This window comes from Bos grunniens, chromosome 15 (assembly GCF_055505025.1).
Source record: "Bos grunniens cultivar Pamir isolate PY7600 chromosome 15, Bosgru_T2T1.0, whole genome shotgun sequence".
Lineage (NCBI taxonomy): Eukaryota > Metazoa > Chordata > Mammalia > Artiodactyla > Bovidae > Bos > Bos grunniens.
This window is the reverse complement of record NC_141179.1, coordinates 45077536-45096649: the sequence shown is the minus strand read 5'-3', so window position 1 is coordinate 45096649 and position 19114 is coordinate 45077536. Positions and strand designations below refer to the sequence as shown.

General features: G+C 47.3%; 1 protein-coding gene across 1 annotated transcript; it reads left to right on the top strand.

Annotated features, from left to right (window-relative positions):
- Window positions 1-1320: 1320 nt before the first annotated feature.
- Window positions 1321-9650, top strand: EIF3F (eukaryotic translation initiation factor 3 subunit F). The gene is made up of 8 exons (XM_086340228.1): window positions 1321-1731; window positions 5897-5967; window positions 6205-6284; window positions 6714-6851; window positions 8194-8285; window positions 8666-8802; window positions 8921-9034; window positions 9415-9650. Exons 1-8 carry the CDS (start codon window positions 1338-1340, stop codon window positions 9490-9492), a joined length of 1104 nt encoding a protein of 367 aa, XP_086196354.1. The 5' UTR covers window positions 1321-1337; the 3' UTR covers window positions 9493-9650.
- The last annotated feature ends 9464 nt before the right edge of the window (window positions 9651-19114 follow it).

Below are 19114 nucleotides of genomic sequence, written 5' to 3'. Positions count from 1 at the left end.
AGAAGACTCTTGAGAGTCCCTTGGACTGCAAGGAGATCCAACCAGTCCATTCTGAAGGAGATCAGCCCTAGGATTTCTTTGGAAGGAATGATGCTAAAGCTGAAACTCCAGTACTTTGGCCACCTCATGCGAAGAGTTGACTCACGGGAAAAGACTCTGATGCTGGGAGGGATTGGGGGCAAGGGGAGAAGGGGATGACAGAGGATGAGATGGCTGGATGGCATCACTGACTCGATGGACGTGAGTCTGAGTGAACTCCAGGAGTTGGTGATGGACAGGGAGGCCTGGCGTGCTGCGATTCATGGGGTCGCAAAGAGTCGGACACGATTGAGCGACTGAACTGACTGACAGAACTGAGGTTCCCCAAAGTTACACAAGGAGTGAGGATCAGAGCTCCTTCCACACGTAGTGTTGCAGAAACCAGTAATGGATAAACCAAGCACCACACTCGGAGAGTTGGAGAACTCAGGTTTGTTAAGCCAGCAGGCCCTGAGGAGTTAACAGTCCAAGCTCTGAGCCCTGAACAAAGGAGTTACAGAGTTTTTATAGACAGACAGGTTGATTTAAACTAAGGCGTTTCACACGCACAGGAACAGGGGTCAAAACGGGGAGCTGAATGGCTGACCTTTACATGGGCAGGCGTGATTAAGAAGCATTGCAGGGGCTGGGCAATTGCAAAGAGCGGGACAAGGGTGCGTGAGATAAGCTCCAGTTCCTAGTATTTTAAGTCCTCACTTTCTGAGGCTACATGACCTACATGACCCAGACTTTGCAAGGAGCAAACTGAGTTACAGAGGCAGAACGAGCAGGAGTTTATGTAAAATTTTAACTTTTCCTCTTCACTAACACATTTATAAAATACTTATTTGTCTCTCTCTACTAGAACGTAAACTTTTCAAGGACAATGGTCTTTGTTTTGCTCTCTGATATCTCCTAAAAGTGTCTGGCTCATATTCAAATTGTTTAATGAATGACACACTGTATGGACACCTTAGGATGCAGTCAAGAACAAAGCTCTTTCCTTAATGCCAATTATCCCATTGAAGTGCCAGCTGCGACCTTTGCACCGCTGTATGGCTCCATCTGGTGGCAGTGTCTCTCTCCTCCCAGGGCGGTCCCAAGTTTACTCGGAACTACTTAGCTTGAGTCTCTCTGAGTGCGCATCGGACCAAAATCAAAGAGCACAAACTCAGAGCAGGAAATTGTAGCGCTGAGAAGCGTCATCAGTAGCCAGTAAGCAGAAGCACCTAGTTCACGTGGTGCAGGTTCAGCCTATGGCGCTCCTAATGTTCTCCAACTCGCTCCCTTCCGCTCCTCGCTCCTTCTCTCTCGACAAGATGGCCACACCGGCAGTACCGGCGAGCGCGCCTCCCGCCACCCCATCCGAAGCCCCAGCTGCGGCCTCATCTCCGGCCTCGGCCCCGGTCCCGGCCCCAGCCCCAGCCTCAGCCCCGGCTCCATCGCCGGCTCCGGCTGCAGCTCCATCGCCGGCTCCCGCGTCATCCTCAGACCCGGCAGCAGCAGCGGCTACGACCGCGGCTCCGGGCCAGACCCCGGCCTCAGCGCCAGCCCCAGCGCAGACCCCCGCACAGTCTCTGTCAGGCCCTGCTCTCCCAGGCCCCTTCCCCGGCGGCCGCGTGGTCCGGCTGCACCCGGTCATTTTGGCCTCCATCGTGGACAGCTACGAGCGACGCAACGAGGGAGCTGCCCGAGTTATCGGGACCCTGCTGGGTGAGTGGTCAGGGGAAATTGACGTTCTCCTCTACTTCCCACCTCCTTTTATCTTGTTCCCCTCTCTTCTCACTCCCTTGTAGTTATTTGTTGAATAAGTATCGTGTGCCAAGTGACTCACGTTTTATTTTTAATCTTCACAGTAACATTTCACTTCAAGTGTTACTAGTCCCGATCGACGAAAAATGTGTTCACACCCTTACTGGGACGTCAAAAACCTTTTGACTCCCTAAACCCAGTGACCAAGTTTTTCCCCCTTAGCTACTACTGGTCTTTATTTTCCAAGTGTTAACCGAGAAGTTTTTTCTAACTAGTTGGCAACGGAGTGGGGACATCTATAGAAAGATATCCCTCTCAGCAGCTAACCAGTTTGGCAGGAACCCATTTGAATTTCAATATTCTGCTTTCTTAAACGTCTAAGCCTGATCCTCCTTTCCTCGCTGTAATACTAGTCACCAGTGAAATATAGACCCCCGTTCCCCCAGTGTAGACTCTGATTCTTTGTTTGGACACAAACAGTTAATACAATACAAATCTATTCTTTGTATTAACGATCACATGGAGAAATAACGTTTTTCCCTGCCATGTTCCAAATTTGAGGAATGGGTATTTTATGTTAGAGTAAAACCAAGAAACCATAAAAAGGGGTTTCTGACAATGTATTCTTTTCTCTGGGGACTTCTGGTCCCATCAAATTAATTTTCACTCCATCTTGATCACAGATATGGGGCACTTTTGTGATTCCACTTTAGTCACATTTATGATTTCTGTTTCTTAACCCTTGAACTTGTAATAGTTTCCATTGTAAAAGACAATTGGTGTATTAAGAAGAGGACAATAGTTGTAGCCAGACTTATGCAAACGTTAGGAAAGTCTCTTACCTTCAGGGACTTGCTGAAGACATCTAACTGTGCTGACACAGACTAGGTATGAAGCAGCTGTTGGTTGCTGTCCTCCACCACATCAAGCACACTCCTGACACACCCATTCTCTCTCTTATCTTTGAGAGTGTAGCATTTTATGGAAACTTCAGTTGATCCATTATCTTACAAACATTCCCATAGCTATCTCAAACCAAGCCTTTGTATTCTCTTTGCTTGTTCTCCTTTATTTTTTCCTTTAAGTTCCACTCATTTTGCAGGTTCCCAGGAAAAATTTTCACTCTGTCCTTCATCCTACACCCCCACCCTCACCTCTACTCATAATCTCCCAAAGTGTGAAAATGTTAATCGCTCAGTCCTGTCCGACTCTTTGCGACCCCATGGACTGTATGGTAAGAAACAATATTCAATTCTCCACCCTAGGTTTGTATTTAGTTCAGTTCAGTTCAGTCGCTCAGTCATGTCCGACTCTTTGTGACCCCATGAATCGCAGCACACCAGGCCTCCCTGTCCATCACCAACTCCCAGAGTTTACTCAGACGCATTTCCATCGAGTCGGTAATGCCATCCAGCCATCTCATCCTCAGTCGTCCCCTTCTCCTCCTGCCCCCAATCCTTCCCAACATCAGGGAGGGATTTCCAATGAGTCAAGTCTTCACATGAGGTGGCCAAAGTATTGGAGTTTCGGCTTTAGCATCAGTCCTTCCAATGAACACCCAGATCTCCTTTAGAATGGACTGGTTGGATCTCCTTGCAGTCCAAGGGACTCTCAAGAGTCTTCTCCAACATCACAGTTCAAAAGCATCAGTTCTTCAGCACTCAGCCTTCTTCACAGTTCAACTCTCACATCCATACATGACCACAGGAAAAACCATAGCCTTGACTAGACGGACCTTTGTTGGCAAAGTAATGTCTCTGCTTTTGAATATGCTATCTAGGTTGGTCATAACTTTTCTTCCAAGGAGTAAGCGTCTTTTAATTTCATGGCTGCAGTCACCATCTGCAGTGATTTTGGAGCCCCAAAAAATAAAGTCTGACACTGTTTCCACTGTTTCCCCATCTATTTGCCATGAAGTGATGGGACCGGATGCCATGATCTTCGTTTTCTGAATGTTGAGCTTTAAACCAACTTTTTCACTCTCCTCCTTCACTTTCATCAAGAGACTTTTTAGTTCCTTTTCACTTTCTGCCATAAGGGTGGTGTCATCTGCATATCTGAGGTTATTGATATTTCTCCCAGCAATCTTGATTCCAGCTTGTGTTTCTTCCAGCCCAGGGTTTCTCATGATGTACTCTGCATATAAGTTAAATAAGCAGGGTGACAATATATAGCCTTGATGTACTCCTTTTCCTATTTGGAACCAGCCTGTTGTTCCATGTCCAGTTCTAACTGTTGCTTCCTGACGTGCATACAGGTTTCTCAAGAGGCAGGTCAGGTGGTCTGGTATTCCCATCTGTTTCAGAATTTTCCACAGTTTATTGTGATCCACACAGTCAAAGGCTTTGGCATAGTCAATAAAGCAGAAATAGGTTTGTATTCAGTTCAATTCAGTTCAGTCGCTCAGCCATGTCCCGACTCTCTGCAATCCTATGAATCGCAGCACACCAGGCCTCCCTGTCCATCACCAACTCCCAGAGTTTACTCAGACTCATTTCCATGATCCACACAGTCAAATGCTTTACCATAGTCAATAAAGCAGAAATAGGTTTGTATTCAGTTCAGTTCAGTTCAGTTCAGTCGCGTCCTGACTCTCTGCAACCCCATGAATCGCAGCACACCAAGCCTCCCTGTCCATCACCAACTCCCGGAGTTTACTCAGACTCATTTCCATGATCCACACAGTCAAAGGCTTTGGCATAGTCAATAAAGCAGAAATAGATGTTTTTATTAGGTGCCCCCAAATATTACAGTGACCCAAGTTAGACCAACTGTAATCTAGATTTTCAGCTCCTCTTCCAGAATGGAATCATGGTACGATGCTAGCTGTTACAGAGGCAATGCCTACTGAAGAGTGAAGCACAGATTCTGCTTGCTAAGAACTTAGAAATTTTAAGTTAGAAAGCAATTCATGAGACGTATTCCATTTGGTTAAATTAAATCACTAGTACCTTTTATGTACCATAAAACTATTACATACTTAGAATTCAAAAGCTGATAAAATGAATGCTACTCTTAACCTTAGATTCAAGATGAAGATATACTCTTATATGCAAGTAACTGGAGTATAATGTGATAAATGCTGTAATAGAAGGGTGCCATAATGGCATGCAAATATAGAAGACTTCAGTATTTCAGAAGCTCAGAGTGGTCAAGTCTGTTGACAAGAGGTCAAATAAGATAAAGAGTATGTATGCATACTGCTAAATATAAAATAAACAACAAGAACTTACTGTATAGCATAGGGAACTATACTTAGTATTAATGGAAAACAATCTGGAAAAGAATATGTGTGTATATACAAGTATAACTGAATCACTTTTCTGTAAACTTGTAACATTGTAAATCAACTGTACTTCAATTAAAAATAAAAAGTATAATTGGGTTTGGGGATATAGTTTCAGCCAAGAGGGCAGAAACCACAGTGAAGTGGGATTAAACAGACACTGATTGGTGGGGAGCAACATTGTAGTCTGGAAGCCTAGCCGGAGGGCCTAGTAGGTTAGAGTAAAAATGGAGCAATCCGGGGACTGGGAGTCTTAGTGAGCTCAAGAAACAATGTAGCAGGAATAAAAATATCAGAACTAGGAAAATAAAAGTTTGTGGTGTGATGTTTAGGGTTCACAGGGAGAAGTTTTCTGGATGATGGTAGGGTTAAGGTTATAACTGGGACCATATGGCTGCAGGGAGGTACAGGGGAAGCTCCCTAAAAGTGTGCTCTGAGGATGGGCTACTACATGAGTGGTCTACGTAGACACGGTTGGAATCCTCCAGGCAGCTCTCAGGTGAAATTATATTAAGGAGAAAGTCCAGAGGCCAAAAGACGAAGATCTTACAGTGAAGATCTGGAGCAGGACAGGTAGCAGGAAGTGAGGCAAAAGGAGGCCCTGGGAAGGAAGAATAGACCCTGTTTGCTGATCGTTAAAGAAGAGAGTTGGCGATAACTCTGGAGTTTCATTTCTCTGGAAAATCCAGCTTCCATTGGAGCACATGGCTGAAACTTGGGAGCTTATGAGCCCAGTTTGGATTTTTGTTGTTGTTCCTTGACTTTGAGGAGACCTCTTGAAAGCGTTTGGGGCAGTTGGAAGCCCAGGTTTTGTAACACTTGGACTATTCTCTCCCACAGGAACCGTTGACAAGCACTCAGTGGAAGTCACCAATTGCTTTTCAGTGCCACACAATGAGTCAGAAGATGAGGTGAGTGGGGATTTGAGGCCCCCATAAGGTCTATAGCTATTCATTTGCCAGGCTGTCTGTGAGGCCCTCCTACACCAAGTGTGCCATGCTCATAACTAGAACTGCAGTTCAAAGAGCTTTGTTCCATTTAGACACACTTGCCGGGCCTCTTCTCTTTGTTGGGAGTGGCCTCGTCCTCTTCACCCATTTTGCTGAGGACTTGTGGCTTCTTAGCCTTCTTCCTGCCCTTCTTATTAGGTGGCTGTTGACATGGAGTTTGCTAAGAACATGTATGAGTTGCACAAGAAAGTCTCTCCAAACGAGCTCATCCTGGGCTGGTGAGTTGGGACGGGGGTGGAATGTCTCAGTGGTTGATCGCCAGCACCTTTTGCCAGCTGACTAGCTATCGTACTTCCCCTTTTGGAGACAGGGCACTGAATGTGTGTTATCTCAAGGAGCCAGGAATTCTGTGTATTTTGCTGGCACTTCTGATCCTGTGAGGCCAGGAATACTCATTTTGAGCTGCAGCTTCTGAGTGAGTCGTTTTTGCCTCGCTGGTGACTTAGAGTTTTTCATGAGCTTTTAAGTCAGCCTTGTTTTAATTGATTTAATAAAATTATCAGCGTGCTTTTTTTTTTCCCCCTCAATGTTGTCCCTGGGGGTATAACACTACAAGGGTGTCAGGTACCCAGAGACACCCATGCCTCCATCCTGTTTAGTATTGATGTCACATGTAGACATGAGTCCACAAGTCTTCCGTTTTCCAGGTACGCTACAGGCCATGACATCACGGAGCACTCAGTGCTGATCCATGAGTACTATAGCCGAGAAGCCCCCAACCCCATTCACCTCACGGTGGACACCAGCCTCCAGAACGGCCGCATGAGCATCAAGGCCTACGTCAGGTGACCGGGGGCTTGGGCCACAAGGGCATGAAGGCTCCTTTGTTCATGCTAAGCCTGGGTGACACCCGCTTCCACCCCATGCCGGTGTCATCCTTCAGTGTGCAACTTGCTCCCTCCTAAGGAAGCCCCTGCCTCACTCTCGGCAGTTATCACTGGAGAGGTTTTACTCAGAAAGAAACTGTCCCTGAAGTTACCACTCGCTGACCCTTGCCTGCCCAGACTTCTGCTCATTGCTCATAGCCAGTTTCCAAGGGCAGCCCTTTAGGTATTTGAGCAAGCTTGTCTTTCTTGTCATCTTTTCTAGAAGTTAACTCATACACAGCTCCTACTGCCGATCCTCACATGGTGTGCTGGCCAGGATTCTTCTCCATGTTCATTGGAATTTCTGAATTGCCCTTTTGTCATTATTCCTAAAACTGTGCATAGAACACAGGGCAGTACAGATTAAAGAATGGCTGTCCTTACCTTACACATGTCTATTAATCCTGGATATAGTACAGTTTGAATGACAGTAACATTGTTCTGTTGGCACGTTGAGCTTGCAGGCAGCTGGAATGCTGGGTGATGGGGGATGTTGGGAAAGGCTGTAGTGGCATGCCAGAAAAGCGGCGGCTGTAGGAGTTGAAAGGATTATATTTTCTCCTTGGAATGACACCCTCTGTTAGTGCGTCTCTTACAACACTTAACTTTGTGCTGTTTCTGTGTCTGACGCTGAAGTGACTGGTTAACCATTATGTGGTGGGACAGAGGTGGTGCATGTCAGTTCTTACATGCCAGTTATTGTACCACTAAACTCTAAGCTGTTGCCTGATTTCTTAGCCTTTCCAAATATTTCAGACTCCTGCAGATCCAACGAAAGTGGATAGTTGAATAAGTAAAGGCAGTCACCTTTACTGAGATTAATTATTGCACCCAGTCTAATCTTGATGGACCAGAATAGATTTTTTTTTTTCAGTGCTGATGAGTGCTTTTCGGTCCCAGAAGAGACCTGTCCTGTCACTTCTTTCTGTGGGGAAGGATGTCTAGGCACCCAGTTCCACAGGGATGTTCAGTGTCCTGTCCTCTTCACTGAGATTTCAGTGTGTGAGGTAATCCTCTGTAAAGGGTCCAGGCCCCATCCAAATGCTGAGTCCATTCTCTCAGGCCAAGAGTTTGGTGTGTGGAAAGAGCTAAGGGAAAAAAGTGGCTTGTTCTCTTTAGACGTCTGGGCTTCATCTGGTCCAACCTTCTCATATCAGATCCTTGGAAGCCATACTCTTGATATGACTGCTTTCCCAGCCGGGACCAAACATGGAAACTGTCCCCCAAAGCCATCTGTTAACCTTGACTTCTGTCTCCCCAGCACTTTAATGGGTGTTCCTGGGAGGACCATGGGGGTGATGTTCACCCCTCTGACAGTGAAATACACGTATTACGACACTGAACGCATTGGAGGTAAGTGCCCTCCCCATTTGTAGGTCCTGGACATTTTTCAAGGGAGGGGATTTCTATATAACAAGGATGGAGGACCTTGGGTGGGTTAAGAGCAACCATTGATCTAAGGTTTGTATGGGACTCGAGGAATTATTTGAGAAGTTGTTAGAGGTGGCAAATCATCAGCCCCAGAGGCTACGTGGCCATTCATATAAGACCAAAACCAGTGATTAGCATCCTGGGTGCAGGGGTTGAACTCTCTTAGAAGGAAGAAAAGCTAGTAAGGGCAGAGTCGGGGAAGTTTGGGGAAGCTGACTGAGTCCAGAAGGAGGCAGTTAGAGTTCGCTTTTCTAATGGGATGGCTGAATTCTCTGTCTCTTCTACCCCACCCGCTCCCACAGTTGACCTGATCATGAAGACCTGTTTTAGCCCCAACCGGGTGATCGGCCTCTCCAGTGACTTGCAGCAAGTGGGCGGGGCTTCCGCGCGCATCCAGGACGCCCTCAGCACAGTGCTGCAGTATGCGGAGGACGTGCTGGTGAGCACGGGAGGAGGAGGGCGTGGTCTCCACTGTGGGGCGGCAGGGGCTGCACTGGCGAAGCCACGGTCTCAGAGACAAGAATTAACTGTGCTGCATTGACTCTTTTGGTACTCAGTCTGGAAAGGTGTCAGCCGACAATACCGTGGGCCGCTTCTTGATGAGTCTGGTTAACCAAGTACCCAAAATAGTTCCCGAGGACTTCGAGACCATGCTCAACAGCAACATCAACGTGAGTGCCCTCCCTGGGCTTCTGGGAGCCTGCGCCTCAGCACATACACGTGTGAAAGGGGGTGAGGGAGGTGGCCTGGAGAGGACAGAGGAGGCAGGGCAGCACCTTTGGCCCCCTTGCAGTCCCAGCTGTGAGGAAGAAAGCACAGGTGCTCAGATTCTCCTCCTGCCGTTTCTGTGCTTCCCATGGTTCAGGTGTATCAGAGATGAGAAGGTGTTCTCAGGCATTTCCTTTTTGTCTTCCTCCTCCTCATGACCAGCCTCTCCCAGCTTTCATTTGCCCAGGACTGCCTTACCCTCAGTGTCCATCATACAGCTGGCTAGCCTTTCTGCTTACTCTCTACCCAGCCCCACACTCATCCTGGATTCCTTCTCTTCTAGGACCTGTTGATGGTGACCTATCTGGCCAACCTCACACAGTCACAAATTGCCCTCAATGAGAAGCTTGTGAACCTGTGAAGGGGCCTCAGGCAGCCCTCCTGCCACGCTGGGCCCCAGCCAAGCCCAGGACCCAGAATGGAGTGAAGGAGAAATGGTGTCTTTGTGGTCTGAGTCACACTGAGTCAATCAACTGCTTGTGACTCTAAATAAACATAGACTACCTTTTGTTAAGTGAATTCCATCTAATGTGAGTTTCCCTCTGGGTGGAAGAGAAAAGGCAGTTCTGGAGCTCACCCAGGAACTAGGAAGTGAGTACTTTGGTGGAAGCTGGTCGTGTGTGAGTGGCCTGAATCCAGCTCTGGATTTTTTTCTTGGTCCACTGTCTGCTTCATAGTTTAGTGGCCCAGTGAAATAATTGCTCTCATAAAGCAAAAATACAACATAACGGAAACATAAGGGCTGACCAGAGTCTGTCGGAGTCTATGTAAGACATGATATCTGAGCTGATGTTTTTTTTTTTTTTAACCAGGAAATCCGGAAGGGGTGACTGGGACAGAGGAAGTACATGGAAAATTGCTTAACCTGTTTAGAATCTAAGAAGGCAGGAGCCAGACCACAAGGGCCCACAACCTGTGGAGGTTGGATTTTTATCCTGGAAATTGTGGGAAGGCATTGGATAATTAGATTTGGATTTCAGGAAGATTACTGGGTACTGGGTAGAGGAAGGAGGGAAAGGGAGAAAAACAGTAGGCAGAGAGAGAGGCAGAGGGTCACTGTGATTGTCAAGAGATGATGAGAGGTTCAGGCCGGGCCTTGGGGATGGTGACAGAGACTTGGGTTCAGGAGGCAGATCCAAGGAGGACCTGAAGTCTGGTTGACACTTGGATGGTGAGAGATGGGAGCAGTTTGGGATGTTGCCTGGTTTCTGATAAAGGTATAGAAGGGCTGGTGATACATGAAAACCCTGGCTGCTCGAGGGTGGCGGAAGCTGAGGATGCAGAGGTAGGGTTACAGGGTAGTTTACCAAATGGTGAAGTCTTAAATGCAAATAAATGTGACTTATTTTGTAAACTGGGGCCACACCAGATGTTTTGAGGAAAGGCTGAAGAATTCAAGTTACATGTTGGCTCATGTAATACTTATCAAATGCTAAGTGTGCTAAGCAAGAGGTCCTGGTGCCTGCTTAGAACCTGCAGAGGGGACAAAGAGCCCATCACTTTGGGAATCATAAGATGTTACAGGTCATGGAAGACTTCCAGTTAGAAAATGAAATCTAAGCTGGACTTGAAGAATGAGAAAGAGGCAGATTGAAAAAGAAAAGAAAGGAAAATAGGGTATTCTAGACAAAAAACAGTATGTGCAAAGGCTTAGAGAAAGACTGTCACTCAGCGTTGCTCTGTTGTTGCCCACCCTGGCCACAGAGTTGTTTATAAGACACGAACAGTCCTCTGTGCCTACAAGGATGCTCAATTTTTTTTTCCCTAGCCTTTGCCTATATGTGCACATTTGTTTTTTCTATGAAATGTGTTTTCACACATTCTCTTTGTATGTGGTTGTGCCTTTGCTGAAAACACTGCATTGTGTCTGGGTGTGACATCATGTGTTACTTGAGTCCTGTGATACCACACTTCCTGATTTTCTCCCAACACTCTTACACACTGGTCCTTCCTCCTCTGATATCCGCCATCCCATCCCACCCCCAACAAGCTCCATTCCCCAGGCTTCCATCTTGAGCCCTCTGCCTGGAGGAGCTGAGAGAAGCTTGGGGCTGATTACTCCCTCTGTGTTAATGATGCCTAGGCTCCAACTCTGGCTGAAATTCAGAACTGGTTTCCTGATTCCAGAAATACCATGTCTCTCACCTGGATGTCTCAGAAGCATCTTAAATTCAGCATGTTTCGTATTCAGTTGACTGTCTTCCTCCCCAGCAAATCACTTCCTCAGGGAATAACACAACCATGTATGCAGTTGTCAAAGCCCAGAAACCCTGGGTGAATCCTTAATTCCCCCACCCACCATCATGCCTCAAACAGTTCATCACAACTCAGCCATCCCTCTTGCCCTCTGTGATACAATAAGAAATAAATTTTTCCATCCACGTTCCTAGATTCCTGGCATGCAGTTCTTAAACCCTTTGGAATTTCCTAAGTAATAAGACCTATAAAGAGAGAATCTTATCCCTAACCAACTTCTTTCAACTGCACCTGAGTTTATGCTAATGGAGCGATGTTTGTATAGCATCTGGATCACCACAGGATGGGGGCTGGTTGCCAGGTAAATCAACCATGTGATTGGAGCTTAGAACATTCAGCTCAGGGAGGGGAGAGGGGCTGAAGTTTGGATCAATCAATGACCACTGATTTAATCACTTGTGACTATGTGATGAGTCCTCCATTGAAAGCCCAAAGTTTGGGGAGCTGGATTGGTGAACAGGCACGTGTCCAGCAACAAGACACATACCAGGAAGACAGGGCACATAAAGTTCACAGGGATAGGGACCTCTGCTCTAGACCCTCCAGACTTCACCCTGTGCCTCTTTATCTGCCATTGAGTCACATCCTTTAATGTCTTGTAACAAAGCAGTAATGGTAGGTAGACTTCCTGAGTTCTGTGAGCTGCTCCAGCAAGTTGACTGGATCTGAGGAGGCAGTTGTGGGAACCTCCAGTTCATAGCCAGTGGACAAGAAGCTCTGGTGTCAACCTGGACTTGTGATTGGTATCTGAAATGGAGGTGGGAGGGGAATATGGAGGGGAGGCGGTCTTGTGGGACTGAGACTTTGGCCTTAGGATCTGGTGCTGACTAGGCAGTTGATGTCAGAATTGAGTTAGGTTGGAGAACACTCAGCTGGTGTCTGGGCATCGCTTGATGTGAGGAAATCAGCTGCACTTCCGGTCATAGAAGTGTTTGATGTGGTAGTGTGGAGTAGACAGCTGACCTGTTCCCCCTCTTCCATCCATTCTCAAAGCAGCCACACTGCTCTTATAAATCCAACCAGGACAAACTGCTGATGAAGTTCATAGGTGTCTACTGCCAGGGTGAAGTCACACTTGTGCCATAGTCTGTAGGCTCAGCACGGCCTTGCCTGGCTCTTCGGCTTTGTCCATAAACTCACAGGCTGGACTCCCTTTGCTCTGCCCTCTGCCTGGAATACAGCACCTCTGGCTGGCTTAGTACTGCTGCTCTAGGTTAGTCTAGATGCTGCCTCCTCTTGGAAAGTGCTCCCATGCCATGATCCCACAACTGTCTCCTATTCAGCATCTGTCTCACCATTTTGGACTTGTCTGTTTACCCTCTGTTAGAACATAAGCTCTGTGAGGGCCAAGACTGTCTGTTCTGTTGGCTGTTAGATACCAGAAAATGTGTGTTCTCAGTAAATGTGTGTGACATGAATAAATGAATGGATGGCTTGTAAGATAATTACCTCGAGACACACTGGACATAGTAAGTTCATCAGGGGCATTGGGATCCTTTGGAGAAGGGCCAGAGGGAGGGAGCACACGAGGGAGGTCATTTGTTTAACTCGCCCTACAAGTATCGGTATTTAGTGATGTTTCCGTGTGCCAGACAGTATCAGAAGCTGGGGACACAGAAGTCGGTGAACCATGTTCTCTACCCCCTGGCCCGAGTTTCAGTCTTCAAGTGGAGAGACAAAAATAAATAGGACAAAATGGATTAATTGCTATAAAAAGATAGGAATAAGTCTTGGGAAGACAGTAGAGGGCAGGCTTAAATCTGCCTGAAAGCTAGAGAGGGACTTCAGTCTTGAAAAACACTAGGAATTGACTGGGCACAGAAGAGGAAGTGCTTTGAAGAAAGTGGGATAAAGATCAAAATATTACTCAGTTTTATAATGGTCTGTGTATAGGGAGTTGTATTTCCAAGGATGTAGCAGCCTAGAGGTAAAAATAGAGTTGCCATAAAAGCCACAACAGTTTCTGTTACCTGTCCTCTCTGGGGACACCTGCTTCCTCAGATCCTCCCAGAATCTCAAGTTCTTTGAATCAGGAGTCAATTTTTTGAAATTTCAACTAAATTTTATGAAATGTGGACAGACTAAATAATTTTGTAACGTTGGACATGTGGGTTATTTCCAGTCTTGTGCTAACATTCCTTGGTGAACAACTGTGTGCAGATATGAATATCTGGCTTTACATTTCTTTGGGGTAATCTGTGTCCTGTACTCTGTGACACATGTCACCGAGGAAGTCCACACAGCACCGCCCAGCCTTTGCAAGGGGAAGAGACCTTTGTGAGAATAAATCACAGCTTCCAATTGCCCTCTCTCCACTGTGGAGGGAGGGAGAGGCTGAGGGGACCAGAGACCATATGACCCCAGCCTCTGCCCTCTCTGAGTCGGTAATAACCATAAACCTCTCCTCCGTCAGCCCAAACCAGAGTCCTTGTGAAAAAAAAAAGTAGTTTTGGAGAGTATGGGAGGGACATGGAAATCTGCACACAGTTCCCTGTTCCTGACTCCAGCCTGCCTTCTCAATTGAGCCTGTGGGCTGCTTGGCTATAAGTAAGGCCTTGGGCTCTGCTGGAGTCCCTAGAGAGGGAATGACTTTAGAGCTTTGTCCCTGGGAAAAGCTGGACCAGGGAAGTACTGGGAGGCCTTTACAAAGAGGTCTTTGGCAAGGACCAGAAAGTTCTGGATCCTGTGAAGAACATGGCCCATAATCACTGGTGAGGGAAGCAGGCACAGGGTCTTACTGGATTCTTTGGCCAAGAAGGATTGAACAGATCCACTGAGTCCCCCCACCTCCTAAGGCGGGGAGTCTGAGGCAAGGCTTCAGCAGGGGGTGGCATCTTGTTTGGCTCTGCTCAGCCTGTTCTAGGCAGAAAGACCATTTCACCTTCCAGCATCCACAGAACTTCTAGCAATGGCCAGGCTGTGCTCCAGCAAGCCCTGCTGTGGCTGCGACTTCAGTCTTATCTGATGAAATCAGCATTTCTCCCACATACTAGCCATGGTCAGCATTGCCAGGAATGTTCAAACAGGGTCCAGCTGCTGGAACTGAGTTGCTTTTACACTCACTAATGTCTAGGAATCCATTCAAGCTCATAGAGGGCTAATAAAATCCTGCTTTGTCCCCCTTTTCCCCAGTGATGTCTCACAGAAGGGAAAACAGTTGCATTTGGTGCTGATCTAGCCTATGATTAGGTCCGTTTGTTCCATGATGGTCTGTCTGGTCCATCTTGATCCATCTTCTGCCTCATTCAGGCTGCTAGTCCTGTGCTGATGTTTCTGTCTCGTGATGATGACCATCAGTTTTGTAACAGCCTCTATGTCCATGATAAGGGACCACTTAGTCCCATGAGGAACACTGCTGTAAAGCTGAGGCTTTGAGTCATGGCCACCAGAGGGTGCCCTGGCACCAACTGAAGTCTTTTGGTTGCCAGTTTACAGTTTCTGAGTAGGTTTTCCAAGGGCTGATAAAGAAAAAGCATCTTCTACTTTGGAGAGGCTAGCTTGGTACAAAATAGGTGAACAAATCTCCTGGAGATGCTTCTCTTCGTAAATCTAGGGCCCACTTTCATTCCCATCAGATTGTAATCTACAAGACCCTCTATACAAAAATCTTACAGCTTCCACTTTTCAGGAGGAACTCTCATCCAGGCCTTGATTATCAAAATGAGGTTCCTAGGGCTTTCCATCCAGGGTAATGAGTGGTACCAAAGCTCGTGAGTAGTCCCGGGCATCCTATGAAAGAGCCCAGCCTGTCAGTATGTTTAACTAGAGTTTGGGGCAGGTGGTTGAGGGGCCCTCTCCAAACTCTGGAGGTTGGAAGAAGATGGTGTGAGGCAGGGTCACATCCAAACAGTCCCAGGTAAGACTACTCAGCTGATGGGGGTGTGAGAGATGGATCGAGGTAAGGGGTAGCTGAGAAACCCCAAATTTTGACCTAAAATGCAGCTGGAGAAGGGACCTACTTGGTTTGAGTCCTCTGAAAGTAAAATGTGTGGCAAGGACTTGGGGGGGAAGGTAGCTGATGGGGAAGGCGATCTGTTTTAGAGTCCTGAGAGTTGTCATTTAAAAAGTACCACAAACTTGCTGTCTTACTCGCAGTTCTGGAGGCTGGAAGTCTGAAGTCAAGGGGGTTTATAGGGTTATGCTCCCTCTGCAGCCTCTGGAAGAGGTTCCGTCCTCGCCTTTTCCAGCTTCTGGTAGGCCCAGCTGTCCCTTGGTTTGTAGCTGCAGCACTTCAGTCTCTGCCTCTGTTGTCATACGGCATTCTCCTTGTGGCCTGTGTCCATATATCCCTCTTGTAAGGACACCAATCATACTGGATTAGGTCTTACCCTACTGACCTCATCTTAATTTGATGACATCTTCAAAGGTTCTGTTGCCAAATAAGGTCACATTTGCAGATACCAGGGCTTAGGACCTCAACATATCTTTGGGGAAGAGGAGGGCACAATCAACCAATAATATCCTCCAAGAAACAAGTGAATGGAGACAAGGAGGGGAAGAAATACAATCTATGGTGTTAAGCTGGTCATTTCCATCTCACTGAGAATTATCCTGCAGAAAGACTTGAAAGCTGGGACATTTAACCAGTTCTCCCATTGGTTGAAGAATTTCTTAGGAGATTAACTTCCTCATACTTGCAGGCTGCTTGCACAGGTGGACTGAGCATACTTTTCCAGCTAATCAGGAGAGTTTGAAGTGGGATGCAAGCACTGTGCGAAGAGCTGTCCACCACAGCTGTGCTGAAGTCAGGGAGATATGGGCTATGGCACAGGGAACCAAAAGTGTCTGTGAAGATACACCCTTTACACTGCTCAGATCTGCTCATGACCCACAAGAAGTCAGTCCACTCTGTCGTTGACTTTTTTTTCTTTTGGCTGTGCTACACAGCACATGGGATCTTAGTTCCCTGACCAGGGATCGAACCCACTCCCCCTATATTGGAAGCATGGAGTCTTAACCACTGGACTGTAGAATAAAGTGTAGTAAGTGTAGTTCCCCTGCTGTGGTTGCTCCTAAGCCACTATTAATATTTATCATCTCTTTCCCCACAACCCAGCTGCCAAAGGTGGTCTGATTGCTAGTCCTGAGGGTGTGAGCCTTTGGCTTTGCCGTCATCAGGTGGTGCTGGCTGTGGTTGCCTAGCCGCTGCCATCACCAGGCCTGAAAGCACCAAGAGCCCCTCCAGCACCCAGGTGTCAGATGACCCCTCCTTGACCCCATCAGACAGACTATCCTTACCTCTCTCTTCTGGACAGTCAGGGGTTGTCACGCCCTCAAATATAGCAATTCTTTTTTACCTGATGGTTCACTGGCACGGAGAGCCCCAAATGGAGAACTTTCCATGTTAACCAGTGGAAGACGTCCCCTCAAGGACCAGAACCAGTCACAGAAATGGAGAACATAGTTCCTGCAAGGACGTCCCCAGGGTGATGATGAAAGGGGTCAATTCTACTTCACCCCTTGACTGCTTGGCCCTGTGTGTTCTAACTACCAGGGACGCAGCGCTGTTTATCAGCCAGTAGCTTAATACATGTACTACATCCTGGAAGACAGTGAGTGACCTCATCCACGGTTGTCATCCCAAAGCTGGCTCCTAGGTGAAGTCTTTGAAAGGGCATTCCCATTTTCCACCCTTGGCTTCCAGGTGATGAAGAATATGGTAAGACCCATTGTTGTACAGAACCATTGTCACAATCCTTCACCATAAAACACACCCTTCAACTGAGATTTCACTCTACAGGATCCTGGGTTGATAGTAAACATTCTGTAAATCACTGGAGAAAAGACTACAGCAGGGAAGATGAGTCCATATTCAGAAAAGCTTTCAGTTCCAGTAATGACACCCTGCTGCCCTCTGCAGGGTGGAGGGAGTCTGATGCAATCAACTTCCCTGGAGTTGGGGCAGTCTCAAGAAACGACAGCATAATGAGGAGCCAGCCTCTGCAATGAGCATTCAGCAGCAGCAGTACAGAAATCTGCCTCACTGAGAGGAAGCCCTGTCTTTGGGCCTCTGCCGAGCTTCCATCTCTGTCACCTTCCCACTCCGTTCGTGGGCCCAAACTCTTAGTCGAGGATAGAAACTGATACCCACCAGACACATCATTCTGAGCACCTGGTTGTTGAAGGCCCCTCCTCTGCAACAGACGCTTTCTGATGAGCACTGAGATTCAAAAATCTGCCCAGTCTGAAGCCGCTCCTGTTAGTCCATCCACACCCCTTTTTCCCAGACTTCCTTCTCCAGGATTCCAGTCTTGCTTCATCCAGGCCTCTGACCACCCAGTTGAGTTACTCCCCACTGCCCAGAGTCCATGTGTATTCTCCCCTCAGGCCGTGCCTCCCTACCTGCAAAGCCGATGGCCAAGTGTACTGCCCACGAGAAGGATTTCCCTCACCACTCACATTTAGCACTCCTCCTGAGTGGGTGTGTGATATTGCCGCAATTCATTTTTATTTTGCACATCGTATGAAGCCAACCCATCCATAGGCCGGGGCTCAAATTTTTGTCCTCCTATAGCTATAGCAGTCAGAAACACCCCCCCACACACACACCCCCAGGTGTGAATGTGAGCTGAGAGAGTAGGTTAGTGCAGTAGGGGGATGACATGGAGTCTAAACCACCTTTCCTTTCCATGCAGCATCCTTGTACTCTCTGAACTGACCCAAAAGTACCACTGTCATCATACAATGAATCGTCCATTTAAGACTAGTGAACATAATCACCCCGCTAATGACTGGGCCAACTTAATGACTGCTAACCCAGACTACAATGGGCGTTTCTGGTCATGGTGTCTTGATATCCCATTTTCAAGTCTACAGGCTACCCAGGCCTGTAGCACATCATGGGCTGCTTTTTCAAATGAGTAATTCTGTGTTGCCGAAGGCATGGCTTAGCTCTCAGACCTAAAAGATCTCCTATTGGAACTTTCCACAGACTCACTCAGTGTCCTCATCTAAAACAGAGGCCTCTGGCACTGTCGGAGTTTTGGGTCATTGAACCCAAGACTCGGCAGCTGGGACCTCAGCTTGAACCTGCTAAAGATGCCTTTCTTGCTTTAGTCCACATTTAGAGCTAGAAGAGATAAGATAGTGCATTCTCTGGTCTCATATAATAAATCCTACCTCCCAAACCCCTGTCACTCAATAAACTGCCAACATAGTCCCTTTCTAAGGCTGGGTTCTCCAGAACCAGACTCTGAAGCACAAGTGATTTATTAAGGAAGTGCCCCCAGTGATGTGATGGTCAACACCTGGCTCTTTGGAATGAAAATAAAACCTTGATATATGTGTACTAAGGCGTTTCAGTCGTGTCTGACTCTTTGTGACCCTGTGGACTGTAGCCCACCAGGCTCCTCTGTCCTTGGGATTCTCCAGACAAGAATACTGGAGTGGGTTGCCATTTCCTTCTCCAGTGTTGTCTGCTTAGTTACTGGGAAAAAAAGAAAAAGAAAAACCTGCTCAGGACAAATGAAAATACGTTTGTGAGCTGGATGCAACAGGTGAGCTGCTAGTGGCAAGCCCTGTGATCCAGGAGGTTAACAGGCAAGGCTAGTTTCAAGGGAGTTGACCCCGATCCTTGGATTAGGATAGGTTGGGCCCTAAGGCAGCGCACTCCACCTCTAGGGAACCTTGACACCTCCACCCGGACCCTGCCTCAGCCTGTTAGCGCAGCTTCCCCACAGCTGAGGCACTGGAAGGGCCTTCTTAGGCTTCCACGACCTCTTCAAGAA

Bases quoted from the DNA above. Each gene is read 5' to 3' on its own strand.
- EIF3F (XM_086340228.1), top strand. From the start codon at position 1,338: ATGGCCACACCGGCAGTACCGGCGAGCGCGCCTCCCGCCACCCCATCC. The intron at 5,968-6,204 runs GTGAGTGGGGAT...CCTTCTTATTAG, and splicing joins ACAATGAGTCAGAAGATGAG to GTGGCTGTTGACATGGAGTT. The intron at 6,285-6,713 runs GTGAGTTGGGAC...TCCGTTTTCCAG, and splicing joins AACGAGCTCATCCTGGGCTG to GTACGCTACAGGCCATGACA.